Here is a 24096-nt window from a genome sequence, read left to right on the forward strand (position 1 = left end):
TAACAGACATTCATTTTTGGTACAAAATTAGAAGATCTTCATTACTACTTACAATTAATGTTTTCAACATTGTCAGTTCTAGTACAAATAATATTCTCAAGATTACCACCCTTTAATTTACACACACACAAAAAAAAAAGGTATTAACTAGAGACTTTATCTAAGGAAATCACGAAAAAGAAAACCCTTATATTTCAAGAAACTAGCTACGGAGAAATAGGTAAAAGCTTATTTGCATCAGATATTTATACCAAATCAATATCAAATAACTATATTTAAGTAATTTAATAAGATAAAAATATATATATTAATTTCATAATTTAATTATAAAGCTTACGTGCAAATATATATTATGTATTTGTTTATAAATTTAATATAAAAATTGTTGCAAGTAAATTTTTACCGCAAATACTAGTCATTTATACACGATTGCCAACGGTGCGTGGCCCAAATTTGGTAGTGTCAGACAGGACTTTTATAGGAGCCTCTCATTGCATTTAACGCCATTCACCCTCTCAAACTCAATCATTGCTAAGTGTTAAAATAGCTATATTAGATTAAGTCAAGTCACAAAAAGCAAGAGGACTTTTATTTCATGTTTTAATCTTTTTATTCCACCCTCTTAATCATAGCTTTCTGCTTTCTTTTTTTTTTTCTCGTGAAGAATCTTTTTATATTTTTCACTTACTATCTAAGAATGGATTTAAACCGTAAAAATAACTACTATATTTGTATTAAGATAGATTGTTTATATTATACATTTTAGATATGACTTTCATCAGATCTATGCATAGTGCGTCGAGGCAATACTTTATGCATTTGGCTGATTTTTTTACTGCACAGGAAAGATTTTATTGCATGGGAAAAGTTGGTAACTTTCTTTATTTTCTATCTTTTCCCTCCCCCCCTACCCCGGGGTGTTGTAGGGACAGGGAGAGGAAAGAGTTGGAAAGGAAACTCTTTTTTAATTATTCTTCTTACTTTTGGTCGACATGAGCTTAATATATAGGTGGAAATTAATTTCCTTGTATACTAGATCTTGAATTATTTCTTTTGTATACTAAATTTTAATTAATTTCCTCTTATCTATTTTCCTTTTTTGTATATAGGATATTTCATTTACTTATTGGTACCCTTAATTGATTTCCTCCATAGAATCTTTTACTTTATTTCCTTCTTCAAATTTGCTTTCCTTTTATATAAAATCTTGTATATAGGATTTTATATTTAGTTTCCCTTTTATATATATAAATATATGACAATATTTACATTACTTAGAATCCTTAATTCTATTCCCTCAGTTTATTTCCTTCTTAATTTTTATTTTCCTAATTTTAAGCTTAAGTTTATATCTATATATTGACTCCAAAACGGAATAAAAATACACAACCAAAGTTATTCTCGAATATTATTTTTTTATTTATTTTGTGACGAACGTGACAAATCGACCCATCCCCTTCAATTTCACAAGTGGTCCTCCTTCTCCATTAATACAATTGATACCTCCCATTCTTATCCTGCACTCATATTTTCCTTCTTCCTAATTGGGAAAAGTTGTAATATTAAAAAGCAGAAAATAAAAAGGAAATATGTCAGTTTCAGAATTGTGGAGCAAAGAAGAAGAAAAAGCTTTTGAAAATGCCATTGCAATGCACTGGGTTGAGGATTCTGAACAACAATGGGAGAAATTTGCTGCAGTGGTCCCCACTAAAACCATTGATGAAATCAAACGACATTATCAGCTCCTTGTTGATGATGTTGCAGCCATTGAATCTGGGCACGTTCCACTTCCCAATTATATAGGAGAAGAATCTTCTTCCTCTTCAATTAAGGAAACCAATTTAGGTCATTCTGGGTCATCTGACAGACGCTCCAATTGTGGTTATGTAAATGGATTTTCGGGTCCAACACATGACCCGATTGGCCATTCTGGTAAAGGAAATTCTAAGGCTGAACAAGAAAGACGAAAGGGTATTCCTTGGACTGAAGAAGAACATAGGTACAGAATCAAATCTTTTTTTCTTTCTCAATTGCACTAATTTAGTGTTGAATTGAAGATTAAATAAAAAATAGGAGAATTCAAATAGCAACAACTTGTTTGACATTGAGATTTAGTTATTATTATTGCACAAATTTAGATGTTACAACTTTTACTATAGGTACCGCAGTAAAAAAGAAATTCAATTGCACTAATTTAGAGTTTAGAATTTTTACTATATATCCTATGCTTTTTAGGAGTGGTTAATTCTTTCAGAGATTTTTTAGTTATACAATTTATTTTTATGTGCATACTATTTGATATGAGATGAGTTTAACCAGAGTAATGTTGTCGGGAATGATTCGTTCAGGCAACCCTAATTTGTTTCGAATTGAAGTATAATTATTGTTATTGTTGCACTAGTTTAGATAATTTCTAATGGGATTGTTATACAAATAGCTGGCCAAATTTAATGTTTATTTTTGTTACCCGGTATTGATAAATTATACATAATTATATATATATTATACATCTGCCAGCAGTTTTTTTTTAATTTAAGAGATTAGTTGGATGGTTATTTGGGTTAATTCCTCATTTCTTAATCCTATGTCTGATTTTATCCCTTTATTTGGTTTACAGGTTATTTTTGCTAGGTTTAGATAAATTTGGGAAAGGAGATTGGAGGAGTATTTCAAGGAATTTTGTGATATCAAGAACACCAACACAAGTGGCTAGTCATGCCCAAAAGTACTTTATTCGATTAAATTCAATGAATAGAGATAGAAGAAGGTCAAGTATTCATGATATTACAAGTATTAACGGTGGAGATATTTCAACTCATCAGGCTCCTATTACGGGCCAACAGCCCAATCCAAATCCATCAAATCCAGCAGCACTTGGGCCCAATATCAAGCATAGAAATCAGCCCAATATGCATGGTTTCGGCATGTACGGTGCTCCGATGGGACATCCCGTTGCTGCTCCACCGACTCACATGGCGTCGGCCGTCGGAACTCCGGTTATGCTTCCTCATGGACACCATCCTCCTTATGTTCTTCCAGTTGCATACCCCCTACCGCCGCCGCACCCGCCACCTATGCACTAGTAAATTGTGCATATTATTGGAATTTTTTTTATTTTTTTTTCTAATTCTATAGACTATAGAGTCATAACATAAATGTTTTTAGCTGCTGCTGAAACTGAATTTTTGAAGGCTCGTGCCTTGTTTTAAGTATCTTTTAGTTGTTCCAATTGTTCGTTTTTAATGCGATTGAGAAATTTGTAAATACTAGAGTTTAGTTTCTATATGGTTTTGAGGGGTTAATCAACAATTCTTTTGCACAACGTACAAGGGGTTATTTTTGGCATCTTTTTTGCAATTCGAGTACATTAGCAGCCAAAAGTGTCCAGAATCCAAATCCACCAATAAGGAAAAGGAAATGCAATAGCTTTCAGTGGTACAGAGGATGGTGGGGGTCCGGGAAAACAACAAATGAGGGTTATGTGGAGAAAAAGAAGAGAGGAACTTTCTCTTGAAAATCTAGAATCTTTTTTTCCCCTTTCCCTAGATCTTTTATAAAATAATTTCCAACAAATCAGTGTAATTTCACGGATGGAAAGACGTATTCCAATAGACCCCATAATTATAGCACTTTTAAAAAGAAGTACAATGGTGAAAACAGAACCATGAAGAAGAAAAAAAGCAGTATCAACATTTATAAAATAATTTTCAAGTGTAAATTAAAATATAAAATTAAAGTGCAACATTTTTTAAAACAAAAATGAAGTTCCATAATAAATTACTTAAATAATGCGCAAACTATAATCAATGAGATTTTAAGATGACTTTTTCATTATGTCATTACCTTATGACTTAAACCTATTAACCGTTGAGGAACAGCGATGTTTAACCTACGAGGCTACGAGAGTTCCTCTTCCTGCCCCCCCCCCCCCCAAAAGCAGGAGGGAGGTCGGGGAGGTAGTACTTTAGATATTTATAACCGCCAGCGCTCTCTTGCATCATATAATTGGACTTCTGCTTTTCTGCATAGCACTGAGTGTTCAAAAATTTGAACACCCTTTGCCCGTGGGTTAAGCAAGGGTGTTCAAAGTCTGTTTTTAATCAATAATAACTAATTTTTTTACCTTAAATGTCGTATAATTTTTCGGCGAAGAGTGGTCAGTTGACCACCCTTCAACCAAAGTAGCTTCGCCCCTGGCCCAAGGGCAATGGCAAAGACTCCCATTATTGACCCCTACGTAATGCCAATGTAATTGTTGACGACAAGCTATTTCACTAAAAAAAATTACTCCCTCTGTTCCAATTTGTGTGAACCTATTTCCTTTTTAGTCTGTTTCAAAAAGAATGACACCTTTCTAAATTTGGTAACAATTTAGCTTAAACTTACAATTCTACCCTTAATGAGAAGCTTTTATAACCACACAAATATTCCAGGCCCCTTTTTGATTTGTTTAGGGCCACAAATTCCAAAAGTCTTTATTTTTTCTTAAGTTCCGTGCCCAGTCAAATAGGTTCACATAAATTGGAAAGGAGGGAGTATGAAAAATCCTGCCAATTATATGAATGGACACAGTACAAAAATAAGGGAAGTAACCATTTTTCAGTTCATTTGTTGATTACCGCAAGTTATTTGGAACCATAGTCGTTCATACACATGCTGGTAAATTAGAAAATTAGGCAGTATTAGAATTAGACCACTACAAATTGAAACTACTATTCCAAGTCTGTCCACGGAACGATGGAGAGGTCGACGCATAATGACCAAAAAAGAACATTAGGCGACTCTAGTTTCACTCAAGTATAAAAACAGCAGCATAGTGTTAGACCTAATGTATGAAGATTACAAAGATAGTCAACATCCACAAGAATAGTTACAACAGGATTTTGCACGCAGCTGCTTGGATAGTATCTGATACAACCACCTCTTTCGTCCCCATCGCCACCATACTGGTACACCAGTCCTGCGTCTCCGCTTACCCTGTTTTCCTGCATCAGGGACAACAAGGATATAGTTAAACACATAGAAACCCAATCCTCATCAACACCATTGCAGAATTTAGAGTCTAAAAGACTATACAGAAAGCTAACTGTCCTGAAACTTATCATTCAAAGAAATGACCGATTCAACACTCAACGACCAATGCACTTTATACAGAAAAAGTGTTGGGAATTATCAACTGAGATGCACAAGGCCTCCACATTATTTACTACCAGCCAAAGGATTTCAATTGGGGTTTATTTTGATCCTTTATCATCCTCAGAGCTAAAACTATTTTGGATATTAGGTGATCGTTCAGCTTCACATTTGAGGACTTTTTACCACATTTTAGTGAAGAAAATAGAAGCTGCACCAATCAGTATGTAAGAGGCCAGCTTCATTTCTGCAATAGAATATTGCATTTCAGGTAGGTCACAGAATTGTTGTATATTTCTCGAATTTTAACTTAAAATATTGAATTGTTGCACATTTATAAAGTAGTGACAGTTGACGCAAAAATCACAGGACCAATTGGAGAAACTCTATAGATTAAGTGGGCGTATGGACATAAGAATTGTAAAATTTCGAAAAAAGTGGAAAAAAAATTTCAAGTGAAAATGGTATTTGAAAATTAAAGTTGTGTTTGAATATGGATATAACTTTGGGTTTTTTATGAATTTTTGTGAGTAATCTGAGTGAAATTTTGAAAAACAACTTTTTGGAGTTTTTAAAATTTTCAAAAAATTCCAAAATTTATTTTCAAGTGAAAATTGGAAATTTTATGGCCAAACACTGATTTTTGAAGAAAAAAAAAAATTTCAAAAAGAAGTGAAAAAATTCCATGGCCAAACAGGCTCTAAAAGAGAAAACAAAAGCTTATTATCCAAACTAGAGACAAAAAAGAAAACACGGACCTCAGGTATGGAGCCCAGCGAAAATTCAAGTAACTTACTTGTGTCCTGAAAAACGTAGTGTCCCCATTTTGACTGTAATTTGGTGAAGTTTGTCTCCAATGTAGGCCAATAGTGCATCTGAATCTTTAAAACATCCATAACACTTCGCAATCCAGATTTGGAAGGTACAGCATTGTCTAGGTCAATCACAGGACCTTCACCAAGCAAGACCTAGATAAGAAAGGATAACATCAAAAAAGAAATCAACTTCTGCACACACCAGCAGTTTTAAGGATAAATCTTCAAACAAAATGTTCTAGCAGTTTTAAGTCACCGCCATCACTATTAAGAATTGCAGCATCAATGCATGTTCAGGACCTAGAATAATCTAGTTAAAAGTAGCATTACCACAAAAAAAAAAAAAATCAGGAACAAACTGTGATATATCCACAATTTGTAATCTAGACTTCTCCAAACATACTGCCAGAAAACCTCGCTTCGATAAGAGATGTAAATCCTAGTCATGAAACCTTTCAATTATCCAAAGAGTTGATTGTTCTAGTTGCATTAATGACTTCTCTGGTTTATCTGCTCGTTAAGTGAACTGAAAAAGATGCAGGGTGTATAATCCACTTGTAGAAAAACACATAAGAATGTACAATTCATTCTACATAGCTCAGCCAGGATTTCATAATATGCTTGATGCACAAAGCAATGTGTTTAAAAAAAAATAATAGGCCAAAGCATGCCATTACTCAACAATTCATTCTACATTACTCAGCCAGGATTTCAAAATATGCTTGATGTACAAAGCAATGTGTTTAAAAAATAATAGGTCAAAGCATGCCATTACTCGAAAAGATGACCAATACAATATCAAGCCATCTGGTTCTGACCAAGAAGCCTGAAATCATTGCAGTTTGCACTATGCACGCACAACCAGAAGCAGTTGAAACATTCATCACACTGGACTTAGGCCCCATTTGTTTGCACTTAATGGAGGTCTGAATCTTAATCATTTGGATCTCAGGAATTAAGTGCATTTATTTTTGAATCTTAATTATTCAGATCTTAATCATTAAGTCTGTTTTTTTTTTTTTTACTTCACAACCACTTAATAGATTTGAATAGGTCTGTATGATTAATATCTATAATAGAGACTTAATTTCATTAAGATGCTATCATCCATATTCATTATCAACTACCACCATGCCACCCACCACCACCATACTTAACCACCACCATCATCCTCAATCATAGCCGTCACCATCATCGACTACCACCCCCCACCATCCCCATCACTCCCACCGCCATCATTCTCAACCACAACCAAAACTCATCCACCTCAACTACCACAACCCTTCACCATTGACAAACATAGCTGGCATTGCCCATCATTATAAACCACCACCACCACCATCCTCAATAATAATCGCCACCACTATCAATCACCATTAATTACTACCCTGAACTACCACCACCAACCAAAACTACCACCAACCACCGTCTCTAATCGGTATTCACAAGCACTACCGTTAGCCATCACTACCAACAACTATCATAATTTTACAAAAAATATACTCCCTCTGTTTCAATTTATGTGAACCTATTTCCTTTTGGTCCGTGCCAAAAAGAATGACCCCTTTCCTTATTTGGAAACAATTTACCTTTATGCAATGATTTATAGCCACACAAAATATATGTGCCTCATTTTACACCACAAGTTCAAAAGTCTTCTCTCTTTTCTTAAACTCCGTGCCCAGTCAAATGGGTTCACATAAATTGAAACGGAAGGAGTATATTTTATTGATAGAATATTAGATTAATTAGTATTTCATTTGAGTTTTATGTTTACTAATTTTCAAATAAAAATAAATTTTATACATTCAGATGTTAAAAAACAAACAGTCTTAATTATTTAGTATTCAAATCTTAATACACATCTTACTATTCAGATGTGTATTCAGATTCAGACGTCTTAATCTTGAAAAAAACAAAATGAGGCCTTAGTAGTGATAGTCATGATAGAAGTGAAGTAAGACTAGAGGGGAAAGAATAATGTCTTGGTTTTTTTCCCCTCCAGTCTGATATCCTCTTTTGTAGAGAATCATGTTTTGATACAGATTCTCTACCTTTTGGTATACCTCTTGTATATGGCAGTTTCTCCCTTTTTTTATTTATTCCATTTACCTTGTATAAAAAAATGTATTTGTCCATACTGATAAAAACACACCCTCCTGACACTGCAAGTTCTTTTTCCTTTTTCAAACTATAAGTTTTAATGGGAGACACTGTAAGTTCTTTCTTTTGTTCCAACAGTAAGTTCTTATGCCCTGTTCGTCAGTTCTTCCCGCTCCACCATTCGCTACCTCTGCCTAAATTAGAGTAAAGTTTACCTTGATCACCGATGTAGCTGATGATGAAATTGAACGAAGATTGTAGCTGCAAAACATTGCCATTCAAAACAAGTAAACATATAAATCTCCAGTTCTCTTGGACTAAACAACAAGATAAAGGAGCAAAGACAAGACACAAACCCGCCCTCAAGAATAACAAGCAATTTTCCACCTGACAATGCACTCAACATTTGAGTCATTGATGCATAACCAGCAGGAGTTACCTGCAAAGATGATCCAAAAGGTAATACAACGTAGCACATGCAACATACAAGAGGAGAAATGAGTACAACATTAAACAAGTCGATACGAAGAAAAATTCTTACATCACAGCAACCAAGGGGATCACCCCTAGCAGCATCAAATCCTGCTGAAATGATAGTAAAGTCTGGATTGAAGTCCAAAGCTGCAAAAGGTGGAAATAGAGAAGTTGATGAGTTCGTTTTCTTTCTTGTTTTTCTTTTTTTCTAAAGAGATAATTCTATATCAATATCTATCTATATTTTATTAAAAGCACGAAGCCCTTTAGTGAAATGTTGTTCGTCTTTTTAACACTTCAAAAACTTGTTTGACATCGGGCAAAATTATAATTTAGTAATTATTTTCCTAATATTTAGGACTTTGAAATTAACAAAAAATTTAACTATTAAACTTTTCCTTATTTGAACTAGACAAAAACTCCTAATATTTAGGACTTTATAATCATTAAGCTTTTACCTTTAATAAAGGGGATCTTTACACAAATAGACGATCATATTCATTGTTTACTTTTTCTAGCCATATACATAGATTACACATTGATTATATAAAATTACACACATATAGTACATATATTATGCATATATTATACCTCCACCGGCTATTTTTAGTTTAAGTAGTTGGATGCACGGCTATTTGGGTTAATTCTTCTTAATAAAGTATCCTTATCATCTTTAATTTACTAAGACTAAAATATATGATGATACAAATGATTCCATAAATTAGAAAAATAGGAGAAATAGTTATTTTAATCTTATAAGAACATCATCTTTAATTTACTTCTATTAAATATAGGATGATACAAATGATTCCATAAATAAGAAAAATATATAGGAGAAATAGTTAATAATAGTTTACAAAATTAAATATCATGTGTTCTTTTATCCTTGGGTATAATTTTAATTTAGAGTAATAAAATATATACACATATACAAAGCTATATGTTAAAAAATTACACTCAACACTTAGAACAAACAACAAAGAAATATTTTTAATAATATAAAAGAGAAAGACAGAGAAAGAAAAATGCTTGAAGAAAGTCAATAACACTAACACTTCAGCAAACACAAAGTACAAAAATACAATTCCTTTACCACTTTGAAAATAAGATACAACAGTTAAATTATTTAATATTTGATATGAGCTAAATATTAAGAATTTGAATAAACAAAAAATAAATTATTTAATTTAATATTAAGAATAAATAATTAAGTATTTCAAATTCTAAAAAGTAAAATTATTTTTCAAGTTAACCCAAATCGTGTGGACCATAAATTTGTTGCATAAATGACCGTTGATGATGAAACAAATAAAAATAGAGCAAAATTAGTTATAGTTCAGTATTAAGAGTTAACTTGATTAAAATACAAACACGAAGAAACAAGAATGAAACAATAAAAGACAAAATGAATTCAAACTGAGTCGTCTAATTATTTTCCTTTCTTATTTAGTAACTAAAACCTCACTAAAAGGGTAACAATGAAACCTTTGAGGGAAATAAATTGAGAAGACATATGAGTCAATTCTTTAATTAGTGTTATTTGAAAAATTGCTAAAGAACCGTAATAGAAGTATAGTTAAGCCTACTTTTGTCTTCCCGAATAAACTTGATAAAAATATTTCAAAAACAACTCTTAAATCTGCAAGGATTATGTGTCTTGCTGAAACTAAAAAGGGAAATATGATAACTTGTGAAAATTAGATGATAAAATTACAAAATTGGAACAAAGTTAAGGTGAATATATTGAACGATGGATGAGGACTTCTATGAGACAGAGCTTCCCTCTTTTATTGAGTTAGCTATATGGCTTTTATTTTATAACACCCAAAAATAACTTTTAAATAATATTTATGTGATTTTTAAAAAAAAATTACTCATTGAGATTGGGTACACGCGCAATGCGCATAGATTAAGACTAGTATGTTCATAAGAACAAGAAATCAAGTGAGCTACAAATAATCAACCACTAAAATATGCATAATGCATATAAAGCAAACTAATTTGATCAACATGCAAAAGGTCGAGAATTTGATAAAAGTACATAAGATGGCGTTCAAAATAAGCCACCAAAAATCTAACCATCAACACAGCATGGTATTTCCTCTCTACACAAAGTAACAACGAAATAAAAGCGAGTTTTGAATGACATGAATTAGTCTTTCCACATCTTCAAAAGTTCTTCAATTTCGCTCTCCATATTAGCTGAAAAAATACATAGTGGTGCCCTTTTTCATGTGACTTTCGTCACAACATCTAGTTTATCCATCCTCCTACCTGTGTGAGCTTGCTCATATTGCCGGTCACAAACCTAAATAAAGGAGGAAGGTTGCATGTTGACACTCAAAATAAACCTAGTAAAAATTCATGATGACTCCTCGAAGCATAAAGTACGTAGGTACATGCTTGCCAAGGTACATGTTAATCAGTATCCAAGTGTAAAAACATGTGGGAGGGGTTCCATTTACCATTTATCAATAAGCTCCAATTTTTTATTATAAGAATAGGTAAACTAAAGACATCCTGCACAAGTCATAAACTATCAAGAAAGGAGCATAACATGCCCACATTTACTTGGCAATCATGGAGGCTTGACTTTGGCTTATGTCAACAAGGGATATTATCTAGCCTCAGCCTGGTACTTCACTAAATCACCTTTTCCAAGTATCCTCACTTTCTTTTTCTACTAGTTTATTTCATAGTTTCTTTTTAGTAAGGTTTGATTTTACATAATTTCTTCATAGATAAATAAAGAATACCTATAGGAAGCACAACTTGCTCAAATGCAAAAATGTAATCCTTGTCACCCACTCCCCCACGGCTCCAAGGAATATTCACACAGTATCCTTCTGCACCCATGGAACCAACCTGCAAAATAGGAATATAAACTATGACATCCAAATGCATCTCTAATGAACGTGATTTCAAAACAAAACACACGTGAAAATTATGATTTATGGACGCCTTCTCTAGAAAGAGCTTAAAATGAATTAACCCAAAATTAAGGGTTATTTTGACGAGAAACGAGTACCTCATCAGCAGCTCCTGTACCAGGGTAGAATCTTCCACCCTCATGTCTGTGCAAAGATATATACAAAACCTGCTCAGTAAGAGTACCACAACATTCAGTCATAAAGAAATTCTCCCTACCAAATAACAGATTTGCAATGTTGGGAAATTATTTATAATACACTCCCCGTGTCCCAAATCATGTGATAAACATTCTCATTTTAAGACGTCTAAAAATTTTTGGAAATAAAATTTTCCCAGTAAATTAATATTCTGTTTATAATTCGTGGTGTAGATGTTTTGCTTATAAATTAACTTTACAAGATTTCCAATATTTCAATAACTGCATTCAATAAAAATGTAATGTCATACTAATTTCTTAACATATTCTGCTAATCAAGATATGTGTACATAAACTGGGACAAAGACAGTATCAAAGGGATAGAAAAGAAGAGGATCCCTAGTGGCAACATGAAGGCCCTTTTCAGTGTTTTGCAAAAGATTGATCATAACACAAACTCAGTTTAGCAATTCATTGCTTACAGATTTGCTTCTCTCAAATATTTCTTGTGTACCATTCCCATGATGAACATCCTGCGAGAAATGAGAATAAATTACCGAATAGGTTACAACTTTTGCATTTCTTGTGTATTACACGAGTAAAATATCCCATGTTAACTGAAAGCAAATGCAATCAAGGATAAAGATATAGCATTAGTAATTACCCAATCAACTATTAACACCTTCTTTGCACCAGCGGCCTCAGCTGCTGATGCAGCAATTGCTGCATTGTTGTGGAGACAGAAGCCCATGGCCTGTTTCACACCAGCATGGTGGCCGGGAGGACGAACCTGATTCATTTTTTACAAAGAATATATGAGGGTGGTTTTTCTTCTTATATGGAGAACGCTAAATACAACAACAACAACAACCCAGTATAATCCCACTAGTGGGGTCTGGGGAGGGTAGTGTGTACGCAGACCTTACCCCTACCCTGGGGTAGAGAGGCTGTTTCCAAATAGACCCTCGGCATCCTTCCCTCCAAGAACTCCCCACCTTGCTCTTGGGGTGACTCGAACTCACAACCTCTTGGTTGGAAGTGGAGAACGCTAAATCAAATGCAAATTATTACCAGAGCAAAACCATTTTTGACACGCCCAGAGTAAATTGCTGAAGCAAGGTCAGCACATAAACCTGCTGCAAGCCTGGCAGCACATGCTGAATGTTCATTTGCATATGTATCAGGTGTAAAATAACTGCCATTTTAAAAAGCTCTTGATCAACATAAATATTATAAGTTTTTCTATATCATGAGAACAGTCCCAGTACAGTGATTACCATAAAACAAAAACAACCACCAATAAAAATGAAAAGTAAATGATCAATATTCTCAAACCTGGCAAGCATACGCCTGGTAATATCAACGGCTTCAATATTCTCTGTGGAGTGGACCTAAAAGATCCAAATATAAAATTAGAATATGAAAATCTAATTCTATTTCTAGAAGTAAAGAACATCACCTCCACCGTCTCTCGATACATAAAATCATAATACTAAAAATTGTTGGGTGTCATCGCTTAATAAGAAGCCTTCCATTTTCTATATTTTATTTGTATAAAACTTGGTTTTTAGCAGTCCCTAAAGATCAAATAAATCATAATTTACCATGACTGTGATTTTAGAGAAAGCAAAAACCTATCAGCTTGCTTCTGTAATTGGATAAGTAGCAATAAAACCATCTTTACAAGATATTTGTTTTTGCTTCCCCCTTCACTTAAAGGTAGATATGACGCTTAGCCAACTTTTTAGATTGAAACTAGTTAAGCTATTCACCTCAAAATAGCAGGCATGTAAAAAACTTGAGAAAAGTACGAGTGAAGTCTAGCATCTTCACTGACTGCAATACTTATGGGTCTCAGAATGCACACTAGTACAGACAATATCAAATAATGCTGAATACAACACATAGCAGAATCCTTCACCCACTAAACAACAAGTACTTTAAAGCATCTCACCATCTGGAGTTCTTCCCTTGTGATTTCTCTTGCAGCAATGGGATAGCACTTCCCCGGAAATATACCTTAACATTTCAAGAAACCACAAATGACTAGACAATCATTTTTCAGAGAACTGACGTCATAGACTTTAAACAGCATTAAACCACTTAAGTATTCTACAACTTCACATAGAATAGGGGAAAGTTTGGATGCCCATATGACAATACTAGGTTATAACACTGTAATGTTCCCTATGGCATGTGGATAACAAGAATAGGAGAAAACCTGCTGTAGCGAGGCTAGCTGCAATGGCTTGGAGGCGGTCTGGTCTTTCAGGATGTGGATGAGATTTCATTACAACCTTTTCAATCAAAAGAGAACCCAGAAATAATACCTTTATCAAAACAGGAAACTGGTATTCACTAACTAATATCCTAAACAAAATGCAAAACACAACAACTGAATTCTTCTTTTCTCTTTCTCATTTATGGGACTAGAAAAGGCTTAAGAAAATATTAAATAAAAGATTAACCCAGAAGATAAAAAATTGAGAAGTACCATACTTCTGTGTGAAGCAACATCCTTTCATCGAACCCTACAGCAGTGGAGGATGATAAAGAACTCTGCTTGCACGGATCTACAGCAGTGAAGAAGAATCAATATACTAGCTATGCTAAAACAAAAGAAAAGAGAGAGCATAAACAATATCGTGCAATACACAGATAAACATAAAAACTAGTAATAGATACATGCACCAGTGGAAAAGGATAATAATGAGTTTTACAAGTTAGAGGCTATTAGAAGTGGTACGTCTGCTCAAATTCCAAGGGACTTCACTTTGCAATCAATAAAATAACCTACGACAGTTCATCCACTGAACATTGTGAGATCAAAATTCTCCAAAACAAAACAACATCTCAATCACGTCTTCAGGTCTCTCAACCACCTGAATCCCAAATATTTGATTGAGAACTTCCATTTTCTAAAGAGCTCCAGTTGTGCTGAATATTTTACCCCTTACCTTCACATATTCTAAGTTCACCCCTGAGCTCAGCTTTTGCTTCCACATGACTATATACTTTTTCATATGTTAGATACAAATCTGCTTTGGGTCATCAAAAAATGAAAAACACTAAAATTAGTTATACTTGGGTGAACCAGCAATGTTATTCTTTTTAATGAATCACATTGGTTCTAGAAGCATTTTGAACAATGACTCCTGAGTATGAGGTTATAAACCTATAAGCTCGCCCTTAAATTTGGACTTCCATTCTAATTTCTAGATAGTTGACCTTTTCTTGCTGTGCTGGGGTCTATCTGAATACATGGTAAAGCAAATGGAACCAAGAAACAGGGTTACCGCATTGGCAGGAGAGGACACAAAAGGCGAAGGCTCACCCATAAATAGCAGGTACACACTGGACCTCAACTTCCAAAACATTATTCCTTCCACCAGTAAATAAATTTCACAGCTAACATGATAGGTCGACTGTCATCCACAACTAGATTCCTTGTCCAAGACTATTCTAGGAAAGCGTGCAAACTCCTTTCCTACGGGCATATTGTATGACGGGATAACTTCAACTAATCATGTAACAGTTCATCACACGAGAAAGTCATTTTTTTATCAATCAAAAGCCCAAATAAAACGTCTTACTAATAAGAATTACTACCAACCTTTAGATTTTTCAGTTACAGGCAACTCATCTTGGTTGACATCCTCTACAGGCAGATATGGAGAAGCAAAAAATCCACGCGTGAGGATTCCAGATTCTCTGTGTTCTCCGCATATCTGTATAGACAGTATTCAAGAAATAAACCACAGCCTATAGAATGTCTCCAGTAGGAGACTGGACATGCTGAACAAGAGCACAAAAAGAATAGCCAAAAAGATACACAACTCACTTCACAATTGGAAACATCCTCGACATTGACCATTGTACAATTGACACAGAACCACCTCGGAACTTCTACTTGCTTTTCTGATGGTTCCCAGTCACTGTCATCGTCGTCCTCGTCAAGATTGTACCGAGCATTGTACATATCCTCCAAGGTCATGTCATTTTCACGCTTCACACTTTTCTGCAGTTGCAAAGTTACAATAAGGAATTATTAGACACACACCTTCAATATCACTGAAAAATTCAAAATGAATTATAGCAGCTCCCTCACAGTTATTGCAGCTGGCGCAGGGTTCAAATCGGAGATGCCATCTGAATCTCTCGTACAATGTTGTGACACTTCCCCCGAGTGTCCATCATTACGACAAGTATAATCACAAACAGATGTGGACCCAACCCCGTTCAATCTTCCGTTTAAGTTTTGACGTATAACAACTTCTGAATGATTTAGAAGATTGGTTTCAGTCTTTCCACCAGTTAAATTGCCCATTTTAAGTGTCTCTGAGACCTCGTTGTCTTCGGAATTAATAACACAATTCTCCACCAAGATCATTTCTCCACAGCAATCACAATCATCTGTGACAAACATCAAATACTAATTAGTATCAAATGAAATTTAGACAAGCACTTTTAAATTTACAAACTGCAAATGCCAAAGCGGTCTGCACCATTACACTTTACTGTTATAACACTAACGTGACACTACAAAGTGTTTAACAAATTTGTTTAATTCCAACGGCTAGATCTGTGTAGAGATAAGTATTGAAATTGTGGCAAGTTCAGATTCATACAAATATCTGAGAATTGAGATATTCAAAGCTACAATTTTTCTTGATAAGCGATATCCAAAGCTACGATGGTAAATATGGATTTAGTGTAAAACTGTAGAAACTGACATACTGTTTCAATTGTCGCTTAAATCTTGGTTCTTTATTGATCAATAAGGTTAAGCCTGTTGAAAATAGAGCATAAACAAAATGCAGCTCCATAGAACATTCTAATTTTTTAGCTTTTACTAATCTAGTAGAATGGGTCGACGGAGCACCTCTCACGTCCAAAATAAGTGCAATGTAGTTGCAGTAGGGGAAAATAAACCAATTGTTCCTTATAACTGTATCGACAACAGCAACGGCGGAAAGTATTTGTCGTAATTAGACCAAAGACGTCGGTATAATTTAGGATAGTTGAAACTTTACTCCCAATAAACAAAAAGATTCGGAATAGTTAGAACGTAGAAGTGGAAATATTTCTGAAGCACAAAAGCAAGATTTTCTCCTACCTGATTTTCTCCTACCTCTGACAATGGTGGAAGTGCTAGTCTGTCTGTGGGCGGAAGATTAGCCGGTGGATGAACGGTTCGATGGACCCCTTTCCGCAATAAATAGGAGTCTTATTTTCTAGGGTTCTTCTTTTTGTTTTGTTTCAAAAAAAGGACATAATTTGGTTATCAGCCCATTGTTTGGCTCAAACAACTAGGAAGTTTATAGCCTCTTTGGCAAGAATGTATTGTCTTTTTTTTTGGGAACATTTGATTAACCATAAATCACAATCATTTTAATTTTAATGAAGGCCATTGAATATTCGAATTTTCGATACTAACAGACTCAAGGACACTTAATCTTGGATTACTTTAGAACTAAAGTGGCATCCTCAATACTAAAGTTAAATACACATAGAGGGTGTTTGGCTAAGCTTATAAGCTGGTTAAATTGGCTTATAAGTACTTTTTGGCTTATTTATATGTTTGGTAAAATTAAAAGTGCGTATAAGTTAAAAATAAGTCAAAAGTTATAAGTTGGTCTCCCCCAACTTATCAAATTTCAGCTTATAAGCACTTTAGGTTTGACCAAAATATTTACTATTCTATCCCTAAAATAATTCTTTTTAAACAAAACTCTTCGTATACCCAATTCTTCAACTGCTTATTATTAATTTTAGCACTTTTATCCAAACACATAATTCATAACTGCTCTTTTCCAGGCCTTGCGTGAACACGGAATGTCTTATGTTTACCGGGCTGTCTTTTAATTATATTGCAACAGTCAGGCATAACTATTAGCACTATTTTATGGTCTCGAGGTGAATTTGATTGTGAATTGACGTCATTATTGGTGATGAGTCTAATGCTATTCATGAGTGCATGTCCCTACTGAAATAGCTCGAAGATCCACTGATTGAACATGACTATAGGGAGCAAAACGAACTGGCAGATCAATTAATCATATATGGTAGCAAGATGCAGAAGACTATTGCTCATATATTACATTTTGCAGTTCCCTTCCATGTTTGTCTTATATGTTTTTGGAGGCAAATAAATTTGGTATCATATATCATAGAATCTCTACGGGTGTGATACTACTTAATACTAGTACTAGGATATAATATGCTATTGGAAAAAGGGTTAAAAAAAGTCAAAGTATCTCTTTCCAACATTCAAACTTCCATTAACCAGAAAAGAAAAAAGCTAAATCTTATGAATCATTTTGTGATGTATTTCTTCAGAAATGGATTATTTCTTGATTGCGCGTCTCATCTATTATAATTTAGGTGCTTTTCTCGTGTTGTCATTTTATAAAGTTTATTTAAGCACAGTTTATACTTAAATTACAAATAGATAATATATATACTCTCATCTCCGCAACCACTCACCATGCTATATTATAAGCATTAAGACTTTTAGGTGAAGTTAATTTACTATAATATCCAAAAATTGAATGACCAAATTATCCTCAATCTAAAATTAAAATTACCTTCCATTAAATAAATTTTTTTACTTAATGCCCCGGTAAAAAAAATAAACAGTCCTAATGAAATAATCAATAATAAGGGGTGTTGCCTTACACCTTTTAGCCGTCATTGTACAGTTTTTACTAATATTTTCACAATTTCTTTATATATTATTTGCTTCTTTATTCAGTTTTTTCTCCTCCTTTAAATCCTTTATTACATAAGCGATAGCGCTTATTTATTTTTTCGGTTACAACAGGATTTTTCACCATTAATTATTATTTACATATTAAACATTTCACATTTTATTTTCTCTATAACTCTTGTAACTTATTCCCTCATTAACCAATGCACTAACCAAATTAATTTAACCAATCTATTCGTTACTAAATAAATCTATAGAATATGAGGAGTTACACCTAAGTAAATTAATATAGGTTAATTCTATTATTTTAATAATATATGCAAGGGAAGCCCAAAGAACACCAACCAAGAGAGAACTAAATAAAGGCAACAAAATAATTTTCATTTCCCTCAAGAACGCTTTTGGGGTAGCAGATTTGATTTGATCTTACATTTTTATTTTAGTTTCTTTCACGTTTCCTTTCCATTGATAAAAAATGGTATGAAGTAGATGAAATTGAGAGTTGGACAAGTATGTAGATATGATGGATGCTAGAATCAGAATAGTTTCAACTCTCAGTACCTTCAAACTTCGCGGATGATGAAGACCACATGTGAGCTAGAGGAGTTCATGAGATATATGGAAGGTGAGTTTCTCCAGAAAAGATGTTATTCATGTATTTCGAGGGCATATCAAATGATATTTTAGCAGGTTCAATTGTTTTTGTTTAGTCATTTTTAAATTTTGTCTCTTGTCATTTCTATTAAAGTTTTGATCTTTAATTTTTATAAGTTTTATTATGACCGTGAATATCACAAAATTAGAGCGTTGGTGTTTTTCTACCAATCGATAGATGATTGGTCCTGAAAGAAATTATAAATAATTGAAATTATTTTTAAAATATTTATGAAAATCTCAAGCAAGAAGTTTCAAAAGCTTCCATAGCACGGAGAGTTGAATCTTCCTTTCCTTTTCTTCATATAGTGTTTACAAACAAATTATGGACAATTAAAATTACTTCCAATTACGTACATCACTCAAGAAAGAAAGTTAAGAAATTAAAGATTAAATGATATACAATAATTAACTTTTTTTGTGCTATAAAATATGTTTTAAAATTCAACCACTTTAGAATAATGTATGCAGTTTATGTAATAATTTTTTATTATTTGCTATAAGTTAAATAATGATTGCTGTTGGGTATACACGTGCGCGAAGCACGTGTCCAAAAACTAGTTTCTTGAAGTATATATATAGAACTAGTTGTTGAGTTTTTGTTTAAGATAGAAATAGTTTTAAAATTAGAGTGAATGAGAAATGAGATTTGGATTTGGATTTAGATTCGGATTTGGTCAAATGATCGATCGATTAATTAATTTTTTGGACCAAATTTATTTGTTAATAGTGAATATTAACGTGATATAATCCGTGTTTGTAACGGATGTTTTTCAATTCGTGTATTGTGTTGCAACACTAAGCAATAAGCAGCCTAGTGCACCTCCCACAATGGTGCAAGTGCTCCTCCCACCAAGCAGGTGTACATTCCACCATGTAAGTGCTTCCTCCATGATAGCATAGTACTTGTTGCACCATGGGGGGGGGGGATTTCTCTCAAATAACTGCTATAAATAGAGCATAAGTTGGAGAGAAAGAATAAAACATCGGAAAAAACACTCGAAACACTCTGTATACACTTAATATACACTCTGTATACACTGGATATACACTCTATATATACTGGATATATACTCTGTATACACTGCGTATACACTGGAAAAACGAATTGCAATCTGATATTCTCTTCGGTAAGAATTCAACATTGGCTATACTTTGCATTCCTTCCTCTCCGAATTTCCATTCGACTTCTTAGTTGTCCTCCTTATTCTGCATTGTTTTTAACTACAGACAAAGCATCCATAAGTGTGATTTGCTGCCGAACTTTGTGTTCGCTGAAACACTGGGGTTTGAAGTATCGCTACACCAGTGTGTAATTCGTTCTATCCTGGGAGGAAATAATCTATAACCTTGGGTACTAGGAGGGGATTAAATTCCTTAAGGAAACACCGTGAATTCAGTGGGCTCGAATTAATTTCTGTATCATTTAAATTTACGTTTATAAGATAACGTTTTATTTTTCCAGAATTATTATTTACAAATACAGGATAACCACGGATCCAACACTAGTCTCATTTATCTGGCTAACAAAAAGCCCATTGCAAAGTGCCACAATCCTGATAAATCTCTAATGCCCCACTTGGGCGGAGGCTCGTATTTAAAAATGTAACGCACTTCAGCTGTTGAGATTGTAAAGCTCACCTGGTGTCAAAAGCATGACTTCTGATTCAATCTGAGCCAAGTGTTCCTCTTTCCAATTTGTACTCGCACTCGACACCATCTTGAGAATATGGGATGAGGGAGTGGGGAAAAAGGGGCGGAACAGTACAAATAAGTAGATCAGTGCACACTACCCTTGTGTTGCAGAATGCTGATAAACGTTGTTAACGATATGGTCACCTGAGAAAAGTTTACAATTGCCTATATATATACGTGCTAAAGAACACTACAATGAGAATCAATGTTCACCTGCTTTACTTTGAACACTCTTAACAAGAACTAAAGTGTTACTGTAGAAAATTTAGTAGTAACGAGTCAAACGCATTATTTATGTCACATTTAACTATGAAAGTTTGGAGCTGAAAGCTTTTAGAATAACTGGAAGTGATCTGTTGACAGATTCTTGAGCTGGGGTCTATTAGAAACAGCCTCTCTACCTTCACAAGGTAGGGATAAGGTCTGCGTACACTCTACCCCAGACCTTACTTTGTGGGATTACACTGGGTTTGTTATTGTTGTTGTATGTTGACAGATTCATATATGGCTAACTTCAGCATACAAGTGACTAGAACAGCTATCACTGGTCAGCGGATGAAAAAACATTACCAGCTCCGGACACCTGCTAAGGATGTGGGACAAAATTACAAAAGAGTCAGAGATGGCACTAAACGGAAAGCTTGAAAGAAAAGCAGAGGATTACCATTTCCTGCGTTCTGGCCAACATAAGTGAAGACAAAGTTCTCTTTATTTCATCAATATCTTTGAGCAATTTCTCATTCTCAATATTGCCACTTCTTATTTCAACGTCTAAAGCTGTGATTCACATCAAATTCCAATTTAGAACAACCAAAGGGTTTGAAATGAAACACCAATTGTTGCATCTTTTACCAACCATACACAATTTAAAGTTCTTGCAGAGTTGTTGATAAATAGAGCAATGATATTTCAAGCTGTTCACACGTAAAACAGCAGCCCAGACGAAAAAGAAAGAAAAGGCTATAAGAGCTATTGACATTATTATATCACTAATGAAGGATACAACAAAAATAAAGCAGAAATGATACCAAGATATATAGAAACATAACTAACAGGAAGAGAAAGTTACCAGACTTCGCTTGCTGAAGATCTTCAAGAACCTCTTCCACAAAAGCTGTTGTTGAACTTTCCAATGCTTTGGTTTTCTTGTTTAAACTACGAACTTCATTTTGTAACAGCTTTTTCTCTGCTAGCAAAGTGCATACTTCATCATTATCTTTTACAGAAACTTCATTTTGAAAAGCCAGGCACGACGCCATGAATGCATCCCTGCAAAAGTCAATGCTAAAGATTCACTAACAGTTATCTTGAGATATGGAATTTATCAACAGAAAGAGGCTGCCCCTTATTAAAGATATATAAACTCTTGTCGTTTGTATTTCCACCCATAATGTGTCACATAGTTTAAGAATAGCACCTTCTGTTATTCATACTCATAAGTATCTCATCGCGCCTTGTTCTTAGACAACAAATCTTTTCGTCCAAATGTTTGAGAGAGGTCTCTGAATCAGCTAAAAACAAAGACAAAAATTCAGAGGAAAACAGAAAAGTAATGAGAATAAAAGTCAATCACCAGTTCACCACCACTTAAACAGCCTAGAAAAAGTTTTATGTATATGTTTCTTGTATTGCTTTAACCCAAAACAACCGATACTATTGGAAGTTCTACATTTAGTTTTAGGCTCATATTTGGGGCAGTAAATCAGAGGATCGTAATATTAGCATAAATAAATAAATAAAAAGAATCAGAAAACAAGTAATTTGACAGCTGAACACAAAAAATGAATTACCAAAAAAAGAAGAAACAGATTAAAATGCTACGCAAAGCCTCTATACTCTTAACATAAATACCATGAACTCTCATCAATCCATCGATTTCAAATTGCAGTGCATATGCAGTTCTCATCAGCTCCGATTCTCGAGCAGCCAAAGCGCTTTTAACTTCCGTACACTTCACTATTTGCGATTCAATCTCTCTCGTTGCCTGAATGTTCGCCTCAATTTCTTCGTTCACCTGAATGAAATTCCAACAAAATAAGCTAATTTAAACCATGTGATTCACCTATCACACACAAACACACATAGACATACACAAATATATAATCACACACATAAACACACAGATAAATACAAAATTGTATATATATATATATATATATATACACACACACACAGTGAATGAGATAAAACTGCGTGGAAGCACCTGATCAAGCATATCCTTGAGCGAAGAGATCTGACACAGAATTGTACCTGAATCCTCCATTGCTTCAGTTCTCGCTCCTTCCTTTGTGTTATGTGGATGCTCTCTTAATTTGCCGCGCTTTTACGAGATCACACAGAGGAAGCTGTAAGCTACGGGGTTCACGATTTTTCGAGATTCAAAATTTGACTCCCTCTAATATTTCGTTAGGACACTTTGCCCCTTCACTAAATGTCAAATGCACTTCGTTCCCCCCTATTGTGTCATGATTCAAGGAATGTAATGTGTCAATGATTCAAAAAATAATTATACTTCTACTTCAATATTTATTGTTTGGACTTTGGACAATGGTAGAAACAACAACAACAACAACCCAGTATAAATTCACAACCTCTCGATTGGAAATGGAGGTAGCTTGTCATCAGAGCAACCCCTCTTGTCTAGGACAATGGTAGAAGGCAATATTAAATTAACCGATTTTCTCTTTGTAAGCTGCTACGAAATCAGCAATAAAACATAATTTGAGGCGCGCATATATGTATGCTATTGCATTTGGTATAAAAGAAAACGTTTTCTATGAAAATATTTTCCACGAGTATATGTGCTTCATTTAATATTTTCTTCATGATTAATGTAATATTATCTTTTAGATCATTTTTAAGGTATTTGGTCAAGTAAAACTAAATGACATATAATAATTAAACAAGGTGTAGGATTATGAGGATAAAGCTTTTGTGTTAGCTTTTGGTATTATAAATTGATAACTATATCTGCGTGTTGATTGAGACATGTAAAATTGAGTAAGAGTTGCAATCTTTTTAGAGGATAATTACGGGAGAAATTCAAAAATAGCCAGATTTACAAGCGGTCATTTAAAAATAGTCATAGTTTCAAAAGTAATCGAAATTTAGCCACTTTTCATGTAAAGATAAATCTGAACGAAACACTATTCCAAATCCGGAAAAATACTCCAGCATAATATACTGGAATTTGGAGCACCGGTGCTCCAGTCTCCAGTATATTATACTGGAGCTAGCAAAGTATACTGATTTATGCTGGAAGTTCATACACAGGTGCACCGAACTCCAGTATATTATGCTGGACCGATCTCTGTTGCAGCAAAATAGTAGCTATTTTTCAATGACTTGACAAACGCTGACTATTTTTGAATGACCAGTCCGAAAATTGGCTAGACCATGCCATTTTAACGATAATTACTTCCACCCGCTAGTCCTGATTTTTGCAT

At 34.1% G+C, this 24096-nt stretch overlaps 3 protein-coding genes across 5 annotated transcripts; 1 reads left to right on the forward strand and 2 right to left on the reverse strand.

Annotated features, from left to right (window-relative positions):
* Positions 1-1456: 1456 nt before the first annotated feature.
* Positions 1457-3229, forward strand: LOC104231123 (transcription factor MYBS1-like). The gene is made up of 2 exons (XM_009784067.2): positions 1457-1999; positions 2618-3229. The coding sequence occupies exons 1-2, from the start codon at positions 1590-1592 to the stop codon at positions 3081-3083; spliced, it is 876 nt and encodes a 291-aa protein (XP_009782369.1). The 5' UTR covers positions 1457-1589; the 3' UTR covers positions 3084-3229.
* A 1351-nt stretch (positions 3230-4580) lies between these two features.
* Positions 4581-16874, reverse strand: LOC104231167 (histone deacetylase 15). 2 transcript variants are annotated; one of them, XM_070171383.1, is made up of 18 exons: positions 16709-16874; positions 15701-16005; positions 15434-15610; positions 15206-15320; positions 14092-14165; positions 13814-13889; positions 13547-13611; positions 12928-12983; positions 12664-12787; positions 12257-12382; positions 12075-12125; positions 11554-11622; positions 11282-11390; positions 8593-8672; positions 8408-8490; positions 8267-8312; positions 5930-6101; positions 4581-4985 (listed from the first exon to the last, which is right to left on the reverse strand). In XM_070171383.1, exons 2-18 carry the CDS (start codon positions 15980-15982, stop codon positions 4852-4854), a joined length of 1839 nt encoding a protein of 612 aa, XP_070027484.1. In that variant the 5' UTR covers positions 15983-16005; positions 16709-16874; the 3' UTR covers positions 4581-4851. The 2 variants fall into 2 exon arrangements, with proteins under 2 accessions (XP_070027484.1, XP_070027485.1); XM_070171384.1 differs by having other exon boundaries at positions 16724-16810.
* Positions 16875-20825: 3951 nt separating this feature from the next.
* On the reverse strand, positions 20826-23224 carry LOC104231155 (GRIP domain-containing protein RUD3-like). 2 transcript variants are annotated; one of them, XM_009784109.2, is made up of 6 exons: positions 22854-23224; positions 22502-22664; positions 22068-22161; positions 21720-21919; positions 21315-21427; positions 20826-21233 (listed from the first exon to the last, which is right to left on the reverse strand). In XM_009784109.2, the coding sequence occupies exons 1-6, from the start codon at positions 22911-22913 to the stop codon at positions 21192-21194; spliced, it is 672 nt and encodes a 223-aa protein (XP_009782411.1). In that variant the 5' UTR covers positions 22914-23224; the 3' UTR covers positions 20826-21191. The 2 variants fall into 2 exon arrangements, with proteins under 2 accessions (XP_009782411.1, XP_070024757.1); XM_070168656.1 differs by having other exon boundaries at positions 20826-21236.
* Between the last annotated feature and the right edge of the window lie 872 nt (positions 23225-24096).

Source organism: Nicotiana sylvestris, chromosome 3 (genome assembly GCF_000393655.2).
Source record: "Nicotiana sylvestris chromosome 3, ASM39365v2, whole genome shotgun sequence".
In the NCBI taxonomy this organism is placed as follows: Eukaryota; Viridiplantae; Streptophyta; class Magnoliopsida; order Solanales; family Solanaceae; genus Nicotiana; species Nicotiana sylvestris.